The sequence below is a fragment of the Mirounga angustirostris genome, unplaced genomic scaffold, assembly GCF_029215605.1.
Source record: "Mirounga angustirostris isolate CCGP_5_RB_7025 unplaced genomic scaffold, mMirAng1.0.hap1 SCAF_16, whole genome shotgun sequence".
NCBI classification, from domain to species: Eukaryota; Metazoa; Chordata; class Mammalia; order Carnivora; family Phocidae; genus Mirounga; species Mirounga angustirostris.
Genome location: NW_026991724.1, coordinates 4359503 through 4379976, shown reverse-complemented (window position 1 = coordinate 4379976; position 20474 = coordinate 4359503). Strand labels below are relative to the sequence as shown.

Here is a 20474-nt window from a genome sequence, read left to right as displayed (position 1 = left end):
ACATTCCATTCCCACCTTAAAAACCATAGAAAAGTCTTTATGAGCCAAGATGACTATTCAGTATTTCCAAGTAAGTAACAGAAAAGGCCTCCATGACCCTCCCTGCCCGCCCTTCCCAGTACCATTTGCTGGTCCCTTCTGGTTCCAGATCTCGACGTCCCTTCCCTCTCACTTCTCCCACTAGATCCATGGTACGCTTGCCATCCAGAGAAAATTTACTCTGTCCATTTCACTTGTGACTTTGCAAAGATGAACATTTTTAGTGGAGTCAGCTGCTTGAAATCACTGAATCAGAAGGTAGAAATAGCAGGAGAGCTAGTGAGGAAGAGATTCTCCAAAAGAAGTAACTTGAGAATTGTTCTTTCAAACAGTTTATCCTAATTCCCTCTGCCTCAAGTGACATTCAAGATGCTCCACAGTATACTCGCTTTTCCTGGCCCATGCTAATCTTTACTACTTTGTGGATTAATTTTTTATTATCATGCAAGCATCCAAGTACATGTAAAAACGCCCTTCCCACACCACATGGGGGGAAGTCCTCATCCTAGCCCTCTGCAAATGTTTGCTTAGCTGGTCTTGTCAACCTCTGCCATAAAACCAAGGAAGCCTTCTTGCTGTCACCATAGAAACTGGGCACAGTCCCTTGATCAAATTCAGTAATCTTGGTTCGGAGAACTTGCCCCTGAATGTTCCATTGTTGCCAGGGAAAAGGCCACGATTCATGTACCGTATTTCTTTGATTCTAAGACGCACTTTCTTTTTTCACACTTCTCAGGACAGACTGCTTCTTACAAATGAGGAGATAAGAGAGCACCCTGTGTTTAAATAACTGGCAGCATTTTTTCTTAGTGGTACGCAGACAGTGGGCCCCTTCACCATCAGCCATGTCTTAGCTTAGATGAAATAGGATAGCCATGTGCGACGCAGCCAGGCTTTCTGACGCTGAGGCAAGCCCGTAGAATGCTCGCTGTGTGCCGGGCCAGCGCGGCTCTCGCCCCGTGCTCTAGGTGTGCAGGCGTCCCTCGTTTTATGGTGCTTTGCAGATCCTGCATTTTTCACCATGTCAAGGTCTGTAGCACGCCTGTGTTGAACAAGTCCATTGGGCCATTTTTCCCAATAGTATTAGGTCATTTCACATCTCTGTCATATTTTGGTAATTCTCGCAATATCTGAGATGTTTTCATTGTCATTATTTTTTATGGCGATCTGTGACCAGTGACCCGGTGTGCTGAAAGCTCAGGTGATTGTCAGCAGTTTTTAGCAATAAAGTATTTTTAAATTAAATTCTACACATTGGGTTTTTAGACATGGTGCTCTTGCACACTTAATAGATGACAGTGCAATATAAACATATAACGTTTATGGCCACTGGGGACCAAAAGGTTCATCTGACTTGCTGTATTGGGACGGTCGCTTTATTGCGAGGGTCTGGAGCTGAACCCACAGTGCCTGTGAGGCGTGCCTGTATTCACTCATTCCTATCTGTTTGTCCAGCATATATTTGCTGAATGCCTACGGGGCTTTGCTGGATGTGCTGGTGCAGAGGGTGAGCCGTGGTGGGGTGTGGCTGGTCGCGTTCACCCACAGCTCTGCACAGAGGCACCCTCTCCAGCCTGGCCCCAAAACTCTTCAGCCTCCCCCACAGGCCTGAGACCAGCCGGAAGTCCCACTCCAGCCCTTTGCCTCATCCACACCTGCTCAGGGGTGTGGAATGGGGAATCAGTCCGCCATGATGTTCTGGAACCAAATCTGAGGCAGAAGGAGCCCCACCTTAACATCCCATCACCTGCGGACACACCTCCCACAAGAAGGGATCCACCCTCTTTATCCCAATTCAGTTTCCCGAGAGAGAAGCTCACTGGTTCAGCTGGGGTCACATGTTGTCTCTAAACCAATCAGCCGTGGCTATGTGAGGGTGGGGTCACATGGTACAGAAAGAGTTGGAGGGATAATGATGAAACGAATGGACACCCAAATGGCTCTGTTATAATTGTCAAAGGCACAGCTTTGTCACACTACCTCCCTTCAACCTCAATTTCCTTGTTTGGCTTCCTTATCAGAAGTGTCTAAACAACTAGACCAGTGAAAAGTGAAAATCAGGGGAGTCAGGGAGGATCCTCTGAACCAAAAAATTCCACTTCCCACTTACTAATTCTGGAAATTCCTTTCATAGGACCCAAAGGCCTTTCTCTCTAATAAACGACAGTAAATTAAGTGCAAAAGTGCTTTAAGAGGCAAAACAACTGAGGGACTAATTTATGCTATAGTGTGGATGTCTGATAGGGGAGGTCCGTTCCCAAGAGCAGGGTTTTGCAACAGGAGAACTCAGAGCCGTGGATGCTGGAGGAGACGGGTGCATCATGGGATTGGGAACAGAGACTAGAACGGGGACGTGGGGGACACCAGAGACATGCCTCACCGGGTCAAAGTGTTGGTGACCCCAGTTGGGATTCATGTCCTCCTTCAGTGCATGTGTTAAAGGTGATCCATCTGGCCTTTTGATCCAGCCTGGCTGTGGCTGCCATTCCCGAGGGTCTGCCTATCGTCGTCACGGTTACGCTGGTCCTGGGAGTGCTGCGGATGGCCAAGAAGCGCGTCATCGTGAAGAAGTTACCAATCGTGGAGACCTTAGGTAAGGGACTTTGCTGGTTGGAATCTTGTAAATGGGACTGAAGGAGTGGTCGTTCGGCCGGGCTATTTCATTAGCTTGAGGATGAACAGTGATGGTTTCTCTGTCCTCTGAACGGGGGTTGCCTTGTGACAGGTTGCTGCAGTGTCATCTGTTCGGATAAGACAGGGACGCTGACCGCCAATGAGATGACCGTCACCCAGCTGGTGACGTCCGATGGGCTCCATGCTGAGGTAAGCCCTGTGCCGCGGACCTTTTCCTTCCTAAAAGTACATGGAACCTTCTAGAAAGCAGTAAGGAAGAGACAAAAATGGGTTATTGTACAGTTTGCTTGGTACAAATAGCAGCAAGGAACGTGACCGAGTTAAGGGAGCCAACTTTATTTTTTTGCGATGATCTTTTAATAATAAGCTCGTTACATGACATAGAAGCAAAGAAGCAGTTGCCCGTAACGGCCTGTGATGAACTGACCATGACGGTCCCTCGGGGTTTTTCAGTCTCTCCCCTGTGCCTCTGGCTCAGTCGCAAGCCCCCGGAACGTGCTTGTGTATCCTGCGGGGTTTTTCACAGAACTTCCAGACTAAGGTGTCAGCAGTGACCGCTCACGGGCCAGGGCGTGTGTCTGTAAATAGAATGTGGCCGGCCAGCTGGCACGCCCTGTGGTTTACGTGTTGTCCGTCACCAGCTCCCTTTGTGCCCCAGCCACAGGGCAGCGTGGTCCTGGCAGACCCCTGGGCTGCAAAGGCTTACACGTCCGCGCTCTGGCTCCCTGGGGAAGATTTGCCTCCCTCTGTGCTAGAACGGAAGCTCCCTTCTGTGCTAGCACTTCGTTTTCTGAAGCAGTTTTCCCTGGCTGCTGAATATCCCGGTGAGGAAGCTTTCTGCAGTTTCCAAAGCTTGGCCCTTTTTGAGGTTTTCTGATGGATAAATGTGCAGGGAACATCCTCATGCTTAAAGCCTTGTTTGTGGGTAGGAGTCTGTCCCTGGGGTGGGTCCCCCAGAAAAGAGATGAGGGGACAAGCCGGGGCGGAGGGTCTTATTGACGCTTGGTGACATCCTCTCTGCGGCTTTGCCTTGCAGGTCAGCGGAGTGGGGTATAACGGCAAAGGGACCGTCTGTCTGTTACCCTCAAAGGAAGTCATTAAGGAGTTCAGCAACGTCTCAGTGGGGAAATTAGTAGAGGTGAGTGTCAAAAGCCCCACTGTGGAAATACGCATTTAGGAGGAACTGATGGGGATTCGCCCTGAAGAGAGGGCCAGCTGGTTCTCGGTGACACCTGGGCCACACCCCCGGGGGTCAGGTGTCCCAGTGGCCCAGAAACGGGTGGTGACCCTGGAGGTGAGAGAAGAGCTATATTCTCTGTCCTCCTCCCTACCTGCTGGAAAGGCTTTAAAGAGACACCTGCCTAGAGAAGGTACTCGGCGAATGTGGGACAGTGAGCCTGGTTGCGCTGTCGATATGAGCAATATTAGCCGGACTCGTGCCTCCCACACGCCGGGTGCCCTCCAAGGTCCGGATCGAGATGTTGTCTCACGGGCTCACGGAGGTGACGAGAGTGTCCGGGATCACCCAGCCAGGGAGGGAGGGAGCCGGGATTCACCCCCACGCTCTTTTTGTGTGTGTGTTTCTTTTTTTTTTTATTATCATTTTTTATCGAGATGTAAGTCCTATAGCACAGAATTCACCCCTTTAAAGTGTACTAGCTCAGTGGCCTTAGTACATTCACAAAGTTGGGCAGCCACTGCTGCATCTAATTTCAGGACAGTTCGTCACCCAAGTGGAAACCCGTACCCATTAGCGGTCACCCCATCTCCCCAGCCTCCCCACCCCCCATGATACCGCCTTACAAGGGCCTTGTGACAACCAGCGCTCAGTGGAATCAGTAAATATTTACGGTGTTTCTTTTGAAGAGCGGGGACCCCGATGTACTTTGAAGAGTAAATCTTGTCCCTCACCCTCACCCCAACCCCCGCCCCCAAAATAGGTCAGGCCTTCAGCATGTGACTTTTTCACATGGATGAGTGAGCCCAGGACCCTAAGGGGTGCCAGCTCCGAATATTAACTACAGACATTCGGAAATCCCCCCTTTCAGGCAGGCTGTGTGGCCAACAACGCCATCATCAGAAAAAACGCCGTGATGGGACAGCCCACGGAAGGTGCGTTGATCGCCCTGGCCATGAAGGTAGGGACCCTCTGATGGTCTGCACCGGGAGTTCTTGCACTTGGGGCTGAATTAGTGGCAGAATTTGAGCTCGTGTCTGAGCAGATGAGGAATGGGGAAGCTTAGTAATAACGGGAGAGAGTGCCCTCAAACGTCCTCGGACAGTCACTGACATGCCACGTGGTTCTGGAACATTCTCCATGCCACCCTTCCTGGCAGTCCCATACGAATCCTCGGGTGCCCTGTGGCTCAGATCCCATGGAGGTGCTGGGGAGACAGAGGAATGCAACCCACCTGGTGGCCCCCGAGCCCCCTCCAGGAAAGACCCCTTCCTTTTAGCTCATTCTACTGATTGCAGGGCTCTGAGGTCAGACCCTGAGTCTGGGACTTGGCAGAAATGCCCCCACTCTGTGCCCAGTGCCACGTGCAGAATGGCTACCCCTGGATGCCAAAGCGGTGGGCAGTGGGGTGGGGTGCCAGAAGCTATCACGAAGACCAAGCTGGTTCTGTCCCTGAACAAGAGAAACGAGACCTTTTTTCTCTGAGTGGGACATTTCATTTGAAAGCAAATGGCCTTTCTCTGTGAGCTTGGATTTCTCATCTGCTGGAAATGGTTTGAATCATGAATAATTTAAGTGGACTGAGCTTTGCATAGAGATTGGTTTAGGATGACTTTCTGGAAGCTTGCATGTTATTATCCTAGATGGACTTAAGTGATATTAAAGATTCGTACGTGAGAAAAAAAGAGATTCCATTCAGTTCGGAGCAGAAATGGATGGCAGTAAAATGCAGCCCCAAGAACGAGGTGAGCTTGCTTCTCTGCCCCTTCCCACCCTCTCTCCTACACCCCAAAGGAACGAAAATGCAGGCATCAAGGAGGAGAGTTTAAAGCTCCTAGATTCTATGAAGTTTCAAATACATGAAAATACATTTGATAGCAATTAGATCGTTGATTACCTTGGGTTCTCTTCTGAGATTTTTGCCTGAAACAGTAGTTCTCAGAGTGGGGTTCCTGGACCAGCAGCATCCCCTGGGAATTTGTTAAAAATGCAGATTCTCAGGCTCCACCCAGAACCTCAGAGTCAGAAATATCAGGAGTGCGTGGCGCCTGGGTGGTTCCTCGGTCCAAGCATCTGACTCTTGGTTTTGGCTCAGATCATGATCTCAGGGTCATGAGTTCGAATCCTCTGTCAGGCTCCTCGCTGAGCGCAGAGTCTGCTTGAGATTCTTTCCTCTCTCTCCCCCCTCCGCTTCTCACCCTGCTCGCAATCTTTCTCTCTCTCAAATAAATAACGAAAGAAAGAAAAAGAGAGAAAGAAAAAAAAAGAAAGGAAGGAAAAAGAAAGAAAGAAAGAAAATCTTTAAAAAGAAAATCAGGAGTAGAGCCGGTAACCTGTGTTTGCTGGGAATTTTGATGCATGCTCCTACCATTGACAGTGACCCCCCCCTTGCTACCTTGGGGGTCCTTTCTTCACATCCTGGTGCCGAGTTCTTTACAGGTATGAGCACCTTTGATCATCACCAGGTGGGGACAGTCCTTCCCTCCTGAAGGGGGATCAGGAGGTGCATCCCAGCACGCAGCACAGATGGTGTGAACAGTGAGCTCACGCATCACATGGGTGCATATAGACACGTGCATGTGTGTGCACCTGGTTTGAGTGACCAGAGGAACATGCACCAAACTCCTCATGGCTAACCCTGCGTGGGGATGACAGCTGACTTCTTTTTCCCCTCTTTTTCTTTTTTAACCTTCTGTAGCTTTTCAGATCTTCTACAGTAAAAGGGTTTTTTAAGAAGTTTTTTTGTATTGCTTTCCACCTTTTTCTCCAGCCCTTTACTTCTCTCCTATTCTTTCTGGAACCTGTCACATCTTGCTCGTGCTGAGATTCCTCCTCTGTTGTTCAGGGCAGTGGGCGGCTTGGCCAGCGCGTTCCAGGCCTTTGCTATGAGTAGATGGGTGTACAAATCCTCTCTGCTTAAAAGGGGTTACAGATTTTTTAAATGTTTTAATACCTTCAAATCTTTTTTCTTTCCTCCAAAGACAAGAGTAATATATTCTCATTGAAATAAATTATGGAAGTGTAACTTTAAAAATGGGAGCTCCTTACAATTCTGCCCCTCTTCTCTCCTGACCCATCACCACCCCCACCCCCCCCACCCCCCGCCCAGCAGTCTGGGATGGAATATTCCAGGTTCTAAATATGCACATGGCAACATATGGGGTGGTAGTTTTAAAACTAGGCCGTGCTGTAGATAGTGTTTGTAATTTGCTTTTTTTCCCCTTACGGTGACGTCTTAGACACCTTTCTGTATGAGCTCATACGAGCTCATTCCTGCCCGCCGTGGGCACTCAGGCTCAGTGCTAATGCCATGGACAGAGTGACTCACAGCGGCACAGCGCCTTCTGCACAGAGCTTACCGTCTACGGGAGACGGAGCTTAAACACACAGGAAAACAGGGGCTTTAGGTTCCCCTTTATGAGCCATGTGCAGCGGTGAACTCAGCAGAAACGGTACGTGCCCGTTAAATCGACCTCTAGCGCGCAGTCCCGCACGCACAGGTGGAACGGGGCCTGGGCTATGCCGGGTTCGGGCCACGCGCTGGCCTTAACAAGGATCAAGGATCCGCCTCAGTCCTTCCACGGGCTCTGTGGTATTCTGTCATGTGGCCTTCCTGTGATTGATCTAACCCGTCCTGTATTGGTGAGCAGTAACGGTCCACCAGAAAGAGCCCCGCCGTGAGCATCGCTGTGTGTACGAGGTGACGGTCACCAAGAGCTGAAGCATCCAATGACAGCGGACTTTTTTTCTTTTCCAAGGACCAGGAAGACATTTACTTCATGAAGGGGGCCTTTGAAGAAGTGATTAATTACTGTACCATGTACAACTCCGGAGGCATCCCCCTTCCACTGACCCCCCAGCAGAGATCCTTCTGCCAGCAGGAGGAGAGGAGGATGGGGTCGCTTGGCCTGCGTGGTCAGTACCTTTGGTCCCCAGCCCCGAGCTTTAAGTTCAAGTGCACCACTGACTTTTCAAGTGCATTGATGCAGGGTTCTTAGTAAGGGGATTGATCAGAGCAGCAGCCGGGCGGTGTGCTAATGAAAGTAAGGCAAACATGGAATCGATGGGCAGATGAAAGACAGACAGCCGCCCCCCCCACCCCCCTGCAAGCCCAGCCACCAAATGACACCAGTTAGTCCGGACGCAGCTCATGTGTGTGAGAAAAGCTGGTGCCTCCCTGCTGACGTTTCTAAGACAGATGAATGAGGCGTACCGGAAACACTGATTTTCCTGATTGGTCGTCTTTGCTCATTGCTTACCATCAGGAAAACCCAAAGCTCTTTGAAATCAAGGCAGACATGTCATTCCTTGGCCGTTTCCAGTTTTCCGCACCAGGGGCAACGCCTCCCCTGACGAGCTGAACATGAAAGCTCACGTTTCCCAGAGCGCTGTTTGTCAGAGGAAGTATTTAAAAACACTCTGGAACCCTTGTCTTCTCTCTCTGGGGACAATGAGAAGCTTTGGGCTGGGTGCCAGTTGCCTTGGTTTTTCCCTTCAGGAAAGAGACATGATAAATTGCTAGCAGCTTGCGGACAAGCGTACAAAGTGAGGATGTCCCGGTCTGCTGAGATGGAGCCGAGCAGGGCGGGGAGGGCAGCTTTGGGAAAGGGAGGAAGGGTACCACGGCCCCCCCAGTATCAGGAAGGTGACAAAGTAAGGTCATTTTCACAACACCCCCTCCAGGAGCACTGGACCCCGGAGTCAAGGCCAGGACAAGCCAGCAGACAGCCTGTACCCCATAGTGCCCTCCTGCACCTTTTCTTCCCCTGCAGCTGCTCCCCTAAAAGGGCAGGTGGCAACAGCAGAGACCAGAAGAGCCGTTGGGACCGTGCCATCGCTTGCCAGCTCGCAGATTTCATTCTGGTCCCTCTGGTTGGGGTGTGGTTGGGATTTACGCCACCAGCGGACAAAAGTCTTACTTTCTGCCGGTCAGGTTGTCTCTACATTTCTCTCTACCTCGGGGCCAGCCATCCAGAGCCCCGGGGAGCCCCGCGCAGGCAGAGGAGGATCTGGGATGCCGAGGGACCGGGCTGCCTGGGGACTTCCTGGCCCTCGCCCCCCGTGGACCCTCTGTGGCTCTTGGTGTCTCCTCAGTGCTGGCCCTGGCCTCTGGGCCCGAGCTGGGGAGGCTGACTTTCCTGGGGCTCGTCGGGATCATCGACCCTCCGAGGACTGGAGTGAAGGAAGCGGTGCAGGTGCTCTGTCAGTCGGGCGTGTCGGTGAAGATGATAACGGGCGATGGCCTGGAGACCGCCTCCGCCATAGGTAAGCGGAGAGGGCGGGCGGCCAGCGGGTCCTCGTCGGGACTGTGAGCTTCGAGAACCAGCGCTCCACCTTCACACGGTTGGCCCTAAAATGTCAGCAGATCCTCCGAGGGGGGCAGAGCCTTAGTGCCCGCTGACAACCTCCCGCGTGCTGGGGGCCTTTATCCCCGAGCTCACACCCCCTTCCCAGGCAGCGGCATTCCCCGTGTTCACTTCTGGGCTGGCTTCTGCCGCGTGCCGTGTGCCCACAGGTCATTGAGCCCCTCTGACCTCCAGGCTCTTCGCCCACAGAGGGCCAGTAGCCCTCCTCCTCTCATTCTACTTAATACCATAATGAGGGCGTCACACCTTGGTCTGCTCCCCGCCCTGTCTCAAGGCACCCGGCCCCGAGAAAAGATTAGAGGCTCCAGAATCAGACAAAACCATATCTGGTTCCAGCATCAGCCCTCAGCAGCTCTGTGACCTTGGGGAAGTCCCTGCCCTCCCTTTCCTCACCTTTAAAGAAGGGATAACAAGGCCTCTGTTGCAAGTTAATTGCGTGGATGGCATTGAGATCTTGTGACAGGGCAGGTGCTCAGTGCATGATGTCATCATGGTTTTCTCATCATTCTCTGTGGCCCAGGCAGGGCCTGGGGGGCAGGCAGGTGCAGTGAGGGGTGGGCACAGGAGCGGTCTCAGGCTTGGGAGCAAGTGCTCAGAATGGATTTTCGGCACCGTGCAGGAAGGAACATTGGCCTTTGCAACGGGAAGCTGAGAGCCATGTCCGGGGAAGAGGTGGACAGTATGGAGCAGGAAGAGCTGACTGACCACGTCAGAAAGGTGGGTTCCTCCCAGGGGGTCTTGTTGCGGGGCAGGGGGTAGTTTCAGCTCCAAGTTCACGGATTCTGCTCTTCTGCGCCTCTGTGTCCAGGTATCTGTCTTCTTCAGGACCAGCCCAAAGCACAAGCTCAAAATCATAAAGGTAAGCTGGGTGCCTCATTTGTCTGTTAGAGTCAGTCCAGGACGATGGGGGGTTCTGCTCCAGGGCTCAACCTGGTGGGAGCCTCAGCCGTCCTCAAACTGGCAGGAGAACAGGGGGATCTTTGCCACGTCCACCAAAAACAGGAGCAGGGATTGGGTGGTGCAGAGAGAAAAATAAAAAGCAGCTAGCCTCTGTTAGCCGAGTGCTCTTTGGCATCGTTCTCATTACTCACCTCCAGGCCTCAGTTTCCCCATCTGTAAACGGGGGAATGAATGTTTGAATGATGTCAGCTAATTCACAAGGCTGGTGAGAGGACTAGAGGAGGCCAGGCCTTGGAGTGCCTTGCGCAGCGCCTGGCACACAGCGGGTGCCCAGCAGAGAACGGATGTGGTTTTCTGTCGTGCAGGGAGGAGGGCCCTGCCGCTGTGCTCGGCCTCCCACCTGTACGCGCTTTGAAGATATGCTCTGTAGCTCCGGGCTGTTTTATCCTTTATGCTATTTGGGGGGGTTTTAGTTCTCGGGAGCAAATCTCCATGCACGGTATCCCTAAGAGAAAACATTAGTACTTACTGGGCACCGTGTGGTTTCAGGGGTAAGGTGACTTTTCTTTGTTAATGGAGATGGATAACACGCATGAGCCTCCCACCCGCGGTCTTAGTGGAGCTCTCAGAGGAGGAGGGACAGTTGCCCCCACTTTGCTGACGGAGAAGCTGAGGTTGAGAGGTTCAGGGCTTGCCCAGTTCCCACAGCTGGTGCAGGTGGGGCTGGGATTCAGACCCCAACCGGCTGACTCGAGAGAGGGGCTTCTGCTGTCGGCCATGCGGTGGGAGAGGCAGAGCATCCAGAGGGAAGCAAGGTTCTGGAAGGGCTGCAGCCTCCACTCGCCTCTTCCTTACCAAGGCTTTGCAGGAATGGGGGGCGATCGTGGCCATGACAGGGGACGGGGTGAACGATGCGGTCGCCCTGAAGTCCGCGGACATCGGGATTGCCATGGGGCAGACGGGGACAGACGTTAGCAAAGAGGCTGCCAACATGATCCTCGTGGACGATGACTTCTCAGCCATCATGTAAGTTGCTCCGTAGGTGTTTCGTTTCGTTTTGTTTCGTTTTTTAGTAGCAGAAATGCCTGGCGTAAGCAGCTGCCCATCCCCCAAATCTGTTCTGCTAGGGATACGGGTGTCCCAGGCCCAAGAGCACCTGGGGGGGATGCTACAGACACGTGCAGCAGGCGCTACTTGCAGCCCGAGGGCGCATCTGGCGGGAACGCCGGGGTCAGGTGGGCGGATGGAGGCGCACGCCCGAGCGGTCGCTGCAGCGTTGATGGGGAAATCCTAGACCGCCCTGGCTGCCGACAGCGAGAGCGGGAGGACTCCGAGGCTTTTGAGAATGAGGTTTTGAGGGACGCATCAAAGACACAGAAATGCCACGCTGTAGTGTTAAGTAAAAATCACTGAAAGTGAACGTGCGTGGTTTGAGTCTAGGGTCGTGTTTGCACCGACACGGACGTTTCACGCGTTGATGGAGACGAGGCAGGAATGTCTGTGTCGCTGATGTGATCTCGAGCTGCCAGGATGACAGAGCACCTGTTCTATTCACTTTTTTCTGTTTTCTTAAAAAAAAATTGCCTGCCCTCTAGATCTAATTTTAATCCATTCTAGTTAAGTCTTTCCTCGTAATTGAAGTAATTGGGGGTGGGAGCGCCCGAGGGTGCCGGTCAGGACCTCCTCCGCGGGCATGGCCTGGAGCAGGAGGGCAAACAGGAAGTGGTGCCCAGGCATGAGGTCATCTCTGGTGACACCATCGCTTCCTGTCGCCGCTAACGCAGGCGCCGGAACCTTTCCGCCGGGCCCATCTTTGTGCATAAACACTCTGTCCTCTCTTGCAGGAATGCGGTGGAGGAAGGCAAGGGGATTTTTCATAACATCAAAAACTTCGTCCGGTTTCAGCTGAGCACGTAAGTCCAGGCCAGCGGCCCCCAGTGCCGTCAGGTGCTGCGCGCCCGTCTGGCAAGCAGCCATCGACCGTCCCTGTGTGTGCCCCGCAGGAGCATCTCCGCCTTGAGCCTCATCACTCTGTCCACTGTGTGCAACCTGCCCAGCCCCCTCAACGCCATGCAGATCCTGTGGATCAACATCATCATGGACGGGCCACCAGCACAGAGGTGAGGCTCCGGGTTGGCTGGGGAACTGCGCCACTTCCACCAGGCTGCCCCCCGCTGCAGCCTCGGGCCCCTGCACAGAGTGTGGGTGCAAACACAGTCACTGTCCCCAGGAGTCCTAGTGGGGGAAGATGGCCAGCGGCATGCCCTAGGCCTGGGAGGAAGCGCCTGTGTGTGCAGCCAGGGTCAGTGGGGGATGCTGTCCCTGTGCAGCTCCAGGGCTCAGCCCCTCTCTTCAGGTCACCGCCTCCAGGAAGTCCTCCCTGATTACTCTAACAGCAGCCTCCTGGCTCTCATTCACCTCCCTGCTTTATATTTCCCTAGGGGAGAAAATATGCACGTATGTCCTTGCTTATCTGATTAAGATCTGTCCCCCCTTGGGCAAGGTTTGTGGTTTTGTTCCCTACAGTATCCCCAGCTCCTAGAATTGTGCTTGGCACACAGTAGCTGGTCAATGAGTTATTTGTTGGATGGATCAGAAGGGAGCGTTAGGCTAGCCGAATGGTGCAGGAGAAAGAATGACCTCCACGAGCAGGGGAGGCACAGTGTGTGCCGTTTCATCTGATTATATTTGATACATGTTACTAATATTAATTCAATATCACCAGTTACAGCTGCCAAGAGTCCTCTTTCTATGCTGGGAATAGTGCCAGGAGTGAAGCGGGGTCCCCCCCAGTGCCCCCCCCACCGCTGTTTTAGTCTGCTCAGTCAGTGGGGGGCTCTGTGGTGGATCCCATTTCTCCAGCCCGCTGCGGGAACCCGGGGTGGTTCCAGGACCGTGGTGTGGCCGGCCCTGGGGGAGGGGAGGGCTGCCCGTGGGGCCCAGACCGGGGCGGGGGGGGGGGGGCACCATGGAAGGGGCTAGGCTGTTAGGGAGGGGGCAGAGAGTGTGAGGGGAGGCTTCCAGTGCAGACAGAGGGCCCTGGCTTGCGTGGACAGCCTGGAGGCGCTGGGCCCCAGCTCCCCAGCCCCCCACACCTCCGCCGTGCCTGCGAAGCTGACCAGAGAGCCTGGAAGGATCGTGCTCCGCTCCAGCTGCGCTTGTTCAGCCACTGCCCGGCTGTCTGAAGTGACCCTTCTCAGTGGTTAACGTCAGGGCGCCCCACGTCTTGTTCCGAGCAGCTTGGGGGTAGAGCCGGTGGACAGAGACACCCTCCAGCAGCCCCCACGGAACGTCAAGGACACCATCCTCGGTAGAGCCCTCATCCTCAAGATCCTCCTGTCGGCTGCCGTCATCATCAGCGGGACCCTCTTTATCTTCTGGAAAGAGGTGAGGCAAGTCCTCCCTGACTCATTAAGCCGGTATTCGCTAAGCCCCTGAGGTAGGAGACTCGGGGCCGGGGGTGTGGACAGTCCCTGCCCGGCCGTGGGGCGCAGGCTCTGAGGCGGGGAGACACGTGCACACGCACAGGGGGCTGTCAGCGAGGGAAGACAGGGGACCCGGAGCTGACCACAGAGGGGGGATGGGCTGGAGGATAGGAGGCCTCCCAGGCGTGGAAAAGAAAGGAGATTTTATTCTAAATGGGACCCGAAGCTGCTTTCTGTTCTCACGGCAACAATTTGAAATTTACTGAAAGGAAGTTTATTCCCTGGAGGGGAGTATTTGCAGGAACTTAGGGGTCACCTGTTGGTGGCCTCCGTGCCACCATGCAGTGCTCTGGCTGGAGAACTTGTTGCCACGTGCAACAAGAGGGATGGGACACGGGATCCCCCACAGGTTCTCAGTTTTTCTCCAGAGGAGCAGCCTTGCTTTTTCCCAAATTCTCACCTGCCAGGCAGGGGAGGCCTCCCCTTCCTCCAGCCTGTGTGCTCCACCTGGTGGGGACAGGGACCCAGGCCCTCCGGGCTCACACAGTGGCCCTCAGCAGAGGGTCCCCACAGCAGCCTCCACCTCTCCGGGACCTTGGGCCTCCACCAGGACTCCGGAGTCGGGCTCTAACTCACATGCGCCACCCCCTGCCCCCCAACCTGGGGAGTCTGCCGAGAATCATGGTCCAGCCGACAAGCCCAGGCAGGGCGGGCTCCCCTCCACCTCCCACAGGCAGGGGGAAGGGCGGGGGAGAACGTGCGTCCCTCTCACCTGCGGCTCCAGGCCCGGCCCTGAGAGGTCAAGGGGAAGGAGACCTGCCTCAGGTCCTGAGCAGCAGTGCGCAAGCCAGGGAGGGTCTCCGTCCCCTACCTTCCTCTGGGAAGGGATGTTCTGCTCAGGGGCTGTAGCAATGTCCCCTCCCAGGAGACCAGGTCACCTGCTGGAGGAAGGGACGTTCCCTTTCTCTGCGCAAGGTTTCGGCTCGGGTGTGGGAGGCAGCCAAAATTCCTGAGGGCGGGCTGCTGACCCCCCCAGCTGTTGGGGTTGATGGGGGGGGGGGTCCTGAGACCAGTGTCACCTGTTACAGCAGCTGCTTCCAGCCCGAGGGGAGGTTCCGGTCCGTTCCCAGTAAGGGTGCTCCCCGCGGGGTGGTTCAGGACGAGTTCATCGCGGGAAGCGCACCGCCTTCCTGGACCCGCTCAGCCCGTGCCTTTGTGTTCCAGATCCCCGCGGACAGGGCCAGCACCCCACGCACCACGACCATGACCTTCACCTGCTTTGTGTTCTTCGACCTCTTCAATGCCTTGACCTGCCGCGCTCAGGTGCGCCCCGGGCTGCCCTCTCCTTCCTCCCCTGCAGGACCCAATCCCTTCTCAGGGAGAAGCGCTGAGCCAACACGTGTCCTCTCCTCTGCAGACCAAGTTGATATTTGAGATCGGTTTTCTCCGGAACCCCATGTTCCTGTACTCGGTGCTGGGGTCAATTCTGGGGCAGCTGGCCGTGATTTACATCCCGCCCCTGCAGAAGGTCTTCCAGACGGAGAACCTGGGCGCACTGGGTGAGTGGGAGGGGTCAGCACCTGCCCCCCCATCTGCCTGCGCACTGCGGTGGGCACGGAGTGGGAGCGCGATGTGGTCGGGGAGGAGCACACAGGGAACCAGAAAAAGAGGCACCTCAGCCAGGAGGACCACCGAGGGCAGCAGGCTCCTGGTCCCCTTGTCCCAAGGCTGGTGGCTCACAGCATATACAGCAAGGCCCCGGGGCTGTACCGTGGGGGGCAAGTCTGGGCTCCTTCTGCCCCCAGTGGCAATGGGCACCATGTTCGTACTGAAATGGTGGCAACGGGCAGCCAGGGAAGGTTCTGTGGGGTCAGGGCAAGGTCTAGGGATTGACCCACTGGAACGAGTCAGGGAGGGCTGCCCGGGGCGCCTGAAGCAGGGGTTGGGGCATCTGCCTTCATGATGGTTGGGAGGAGGATGAGGGGCCTGTTCTAGCTGAGGTGGTGACATCCCCCCACCCCCAAGCCCAGAGCCACCTGGAAACAGGGAGGTCGTGGTGGAGCTTGCTCTGCCGCATCGTGCACGCTGGGTTGAGATCTGCTTCCGGGAAGGGAAAGGTCTGGTCCGCAGCTCCCGGGTCCTCCCCGCTCACCTCCGGGGTCTCTGTGACTAAGGGCAAAATGGAGGAAAAGGAGCTCCGGGCCGAGGCTCCTGCAAGCGGGCGGGCGGGCGTCATCCTGTCCTCTCTGACCCCTTTTTTCCTTTCCCCTTTTGGCAGATTTGTTGCTTTTAACTGGCTTGGCCTCATCCGTGTTCATTTTGTCAGAGCTCCTCAAACTATGTGAAAAATTCTTCTCCAGAGCCAAGCCAGCCCAGACTCACCCAGAAGACATCTAGTGGACCGCACCTGTGTAAAATCCCTATTTTTACGTGACTCTGGCCCTTCCCCAGCCCCTCGTCGGCGGGGTGCTTTTAGGACACGGTGCGGCCGCCTCCCCCCTTCCCCCCGGCTCTGCCCCGGGCTCGAGGACGGGCTGGGAGCAGACGGCACAGAAACACCTCACTATTTATTAAACCACAGTGATTTGTACGAACCTTGGCCGCCTCCCTCGCTGTACCACAGCGGCCCACGGGTGAGTAAGATGGGGAGCCCGGGGGGCCACGGCTTCTGGTCGCTCTGAGGCCCCGTCTCCTCCCCCGTCAGGTGGGGGCAAGCAGGCATTTTGGGGGGTGCTGGGCCCACGCCTCATTCGCGTTTTACCTACAAGCGGCCACGTGGGAAACCTTATGCCACTTCTGGAAATCCACGAAGCCTGTTGTTCCCAACCATGTCCCGGGCGACCAACAGTCCAGCCCTGAGCGGCTTGAACCAAGCTGCCGTCCTCTAAGGTCCACGGTAAAGGGCCTTTCCCTTGGGCCCCAGGACCCAGCAAATTTCCCGGCTGCCTAAGGATGAGCCCCAGGACCATTCATAAGGGAGGGCAGCGGCCAGGCAAGAAGCTGCCACAGAGGAGCAGCATCCGTGAAATGAGGCCACAGCTGTAACCACTAGCCCCTGCCCCCTGTTATTAGGATGGGGACAGGGAGGAACACAGCCGTGTCTAAGAGACTCGCTCACACTACTGAGGGGGCTGGCGACTCAGGAGCACGCCAACATGAGACTCCTTCCTTCCCGGGCATCCCAGGCCTTTCTCTTAAGCCTTCAACTGATTGATTGGATGAGGCTCACCCACGTTATGGAGGCAACCTCCGTGATCCAAAGCCAACTGATTGAAATGTTAAGCACACCTAAAAAATCTCACGGGAACAGCGAGACTGGTATTTGACCAAACAGCTGGGCACCACAGCCTGGCCATAACCCTCTTGCCCAAAACCGGCTGCCTGGGGTGGTGACACCTGGGCCAGACCAGGGAGAGGGAGGTCAGAGTGGACCCCTGCAGCTCCCAGGCAAAGTTCGGAATCCTCGGAAGGAAGATGCATGGCCTGGGGTCACTATCCTCCCTCCATAACCCCTGCTGGTGACACCAGAGTTAAAGGAAGAGACACGCATGTGCCGTCCCTACGAAAATAGGATTGAGGGGGGCTGCCCAAGAGGAAGCCATTCGGGCGGGGCTGATACCGGCTCAGCAGCTGCCAAGCCTTGGTAACTCCTGCCCGCCGCCCCCCCCACAGCCTGCTGCCCACCGTGGCTCTAAATCAGGGGCGCCTCCAAGCACCATGCTGCCCCTTAAAAAATAAGAACCACCAGGGTCGACTGATACTTGCAGTAACAACATAAAAAAGTACTCTTCATCCTTAATACCATTACAGAAATCCTTGAATAAAATACCATACAAAACAGCCCAAGGTAGACTGTGAATGTCAAAGATAAAATAATAACAACTACAAACAGGGACAGGTGAAATCTTACTAACCAAGACCCAAAATGCTGACCGTAAAGTAAAATGGATAAATCAGACTACACGCAAATGTAAACCATCTTTTCATCAAAATATAGCAGACTTGAACACTGTTAAGCAATTTAGCTTGACTCCCATTTATAGAATGCTCACCCCTCAGCAGCAAAGGGACATTCACCAAAATAAAAGTAGGAAACAGCAGAAATCAGTGAAGTCAAAGATTTTTGATGAAAAAAATCAAATAAAAGCTAGTTCTTTTAAAATCTCAATAAAATCGCCAGTCTTGCCAGAGGTTTATCCAAGGGAAAAAGATACAAATTGCCAATATTAGGGACAAAGGTGGTTGATCATGCCAGCTCCCTCGAGATAGTCCAACAGTAATACTGAGAATCTCAGGCACAGAAATTTAACAAAGGAAATAAACCAATTCCTTGAAAACCACAAACTATTGCAACACATTAATATGCAGTAATCTGATTAGTCCCAAAACGTCTAAGGACAGTGACGTAGTTTAAACTGTTCCCCCAAAAAGGAAATGTTGTGACTCTGGACAACAATTCGGAAGCAAGTTAATGAAGAAAACATCGTCACTTCAATAAATGGTGTTGGAACAGCAGAAAGAGCCACCCTCGACTCAAGCCTCATGCCTTCCACAAAAATGAACTCAAAATGAGCCACAGCTCAAAACCAGAAGAAAAACAGGGAAAAAAATCTTTGGGATCTAGGATTAGGCAGAGTTCTTAGACCTGACCCCACAAGACCATCCCTAAAAGATAAAAGAAACTGAGTAAATACACTGTAGTGGAATTACTGGGTCATATGGTAATTCTGTTTTTAACTTCCTGAGGAACCAACGAAAATGAAAACCCTAATTCAAAAAGGTATTTGCCCCCCCATGTTCATTGCAGCATTATTTATAATAGCCAAGACATGAAAGCAGCCTCGCGTCCATCCACGGATGAACGGATACAGAAGATGTAGTGTATATACAGTGGAGTATTACTCAGCCATAAAAAGAATGAGATCTTGGGGCACCTGGGGTGGCTCAATCAGTTAAGCGTCTGCCTTCGAGTCAGGTCATGATCCCGAGGTCCTGGGATCGACCCCGTGTCGGGCTCCCTGCTCAGTCGAGTCTCCCTCTCTTTCTGCCCGCCCCCCCCCGCCCCCACCCCTGTACTCATCCTCAAAATCTTAGAATGAGATCTTGCCACCTGCAGAAACATGGATGGACCCAGCAAGTATAATTCTAAGTGAAATAAGTCAGAGAAAGACAAATGCCATATGATTTTGCTCATAAGTGCAATCTCAAAAACAAAGCAAATGAAAAAAGAAAAAGAAGACACAAACCAAAAAACCGACTCTTAACTACAGAGAACACACTGATGGTTGCCAGAGGGGAGGGCGCGGGGGATGGGGGTGAGTGGGGGTGATGGGGATTAAGAGAACATTTACCATGAGGAGCACAGAGTCATGTACAGAAGTGCCCAATCACTATATTGTACACTTGAAACTGGTATGACACTGTATCTTCACTCTCCTGGAATTTAAAAATAATTTTTTAAGTACACTGCACTTAACACTGAGAAATACATAGAATTGTTGAATCATATTGTACACCTCCAACACTAAATTATACTTGAATAAAAACATAATTGTTTAAAAATCCAGGAAAAAATAAAGGCTCATTGAATTTCATCAAAAATCAAAACGTTTTGCCCAGGATAGTCACTATTTAAGAGAATTGGGGAAAAAAAAACCAAAAACAAAAACAGACTGGACAACAAATATTTTCAAATCTCATACTCAAAAATGAAAATAGACTTTAATCCAGGATATTTTTTAGACACTTAAAATTTAACACTGAAAAAAAAAAAGTAGGAACAGGGCAAAAGTCTTGACCTGAGTCTTCACCAAGGACGACACACACAGGAAATGATGTTCCGCCTCAGCCTGCAAGGGGATACACTACACATCTATCAAAGTGCTGGCGAGGACAGGAGCGACTCCCGCGTGTTGCTGGAGGGCAGGTGCGTGTCACGGCCACTCTGCAGAGCAGGCTGATCGCGTCCCGTCAGGTTAAACACACACTTAGCTTGTGACCCAGCAATGCTAGGTCCTAGGGTCCCAGATACGGACCCTCACGTGCACACACAAATCTGCACATGCTCAGGGCACCTTTACTTGTACGAGCCAAATCTTAGAACAGCCCAAACATGGTTCTGTGGGGGAATGGATGGAGGAACTCGGGAGCACCCCCACGATAGAGGACGCCCTGGCCATGAGGAGGAGTGGACATGGGAGCGGACACGTGGCATCCTGGGCTGGTCTCATGGCTATCATGCCGAGTGACAGAAACCAGTCTTACTGGTTATGTACTGTATGGTTCCACTGACCTAACATTCTCTAAGTGACAATAAGGGTGACGGAGAATGGAGGAGAGGCCACCAGGATGCAGGGTTAGGAGGGCGTGCCTATAAGCAGGGAAGCAGAAGGGAGTTTTGGGGGCCATGGAAGAGTTCACATCAACAGTGGTGATGGTCACATGAATCTATACATGAGATCAAGTTCCACAGGGCTGGTGCCGGAGGTCCCCAAGGCCACCCCCAGGCTTGGTGATTCTCTAGAAGGACTCACTGCGGGGAAGGCCCGGGAGCCCTGTTCTTGGAACACTCAGATTCTACCCTCGGGCTGGTTCTGATTTGTACCCTTCCCTGTCATAAGCCTGACCAACAGTACAGTGGGTTTCGGTGAGTTCTGTCTTTTTAGTGAATTGTCCAACCCAAGGGTAATTTGGAGAACCCTCTGAACTAGTAGTGGGTATCAGAAGGCTTGGGCAGCTTTGCCACCAGGAAGACTGTGCCCTTAAGCCTTGCGTTTGCCTAAAAGCAGGTGGCATTCGAACAAGGTTGGTGTTTAGCTGAGAGTATTGTATCAACACCAATGTCCTGGTTTGGGCAACTGTGCTAGGGGTAGGGAAGACGTTTTTATTAGAGGAAGCTGGGTGAGGAGTCCACAGGCACTCCCGGGACTCTAG

The 20474-nt window shown here is 53.3% G+C and overlaps 2 protein-coding genes across 5 annotated transcripts in view; one reads left to right on the top strand and one right to left on the bottom strand.

Annotated features, from left to right (window-relative positions):
- Positions 1-16138, top strand: part of ATP2C2 (ATPase secretory pathway Ca2+ transporting 2) — a 78745-nt gene extending 62607 nt beyond the window's left edge. Inside the window, exons 12-27 of the mRNA XM_054511234.2 lie at positions 2508-2632; positions 2765-2862; positions 3710-3811; positions 4722-4811; positions 5494-5595; positions 7609-7765; positions 8945-9115; positions 9836-9933; positions 10025-10075; positions 10976-11142; positions 11961-12029; positions 12120-12236; positions 13356-13503; positions 14766-14864; positions 14959-15100; positions 15820-16138. Coding sequence (XP_054367209.1) covers positions 2508-2632; positions 2765-2862; positions 3710-3811; positions 4722-4811; positions 5494-5595; positions 7609-7765; positions 8945-9115; positions 9836-9933; positions 10025-10075; positions 10976-11142; positions 11961-12029; positions 12120-12236; positions 13356-13503; positions 14766-14864; positions 14959-15100; positions 15820-15938 — 1855 coding nt within the window. The 3' untranslated portion in view covers positions 15939-16138. The remainder of the gene's footprint in view (positions 1-2507; positions 2633-2764; positions 2863-3709; positions 3812-4721; positions 4812-5493; positions 5596-7608; positions 7766-8944; positions 9116-9835; positions 9934-10024; positions 10076-10975; positions 11143-11960; positions 12030-12119; positions 12237-13355; positions 13504-14765; positions 14865-14958; positions 15101-15819) is intronic.
- The window catches only part of MEAK7 (MTOR associated protein, eak-7 homolog), a 57104-nt gene continuing 51445 nt past the window's right edge, over positions 14816-20474 (bottom strand). For 2 of the 4 annotated variants that reach the window (XR_010408195.1, XM_064581194.1), the window contains one exon: positions 15094-15710. Coding sequence is in view for 1 of the 4 variants with exons in the window: in XM_064581194.1 (XP_064437264.1) it covers positions 15690-15710 (21 nt within the window). In the remaining 3 variants the exon portion in view is untranslated. Of the gene's footprint in view, positions 14953-15093; positions 15711-16165; positions 16303-20474 lie in introns of those variants that run through there. The other 2 variants (XR_010408197.1, XR_010408196.1) reach the window with 2 other exon arrangements.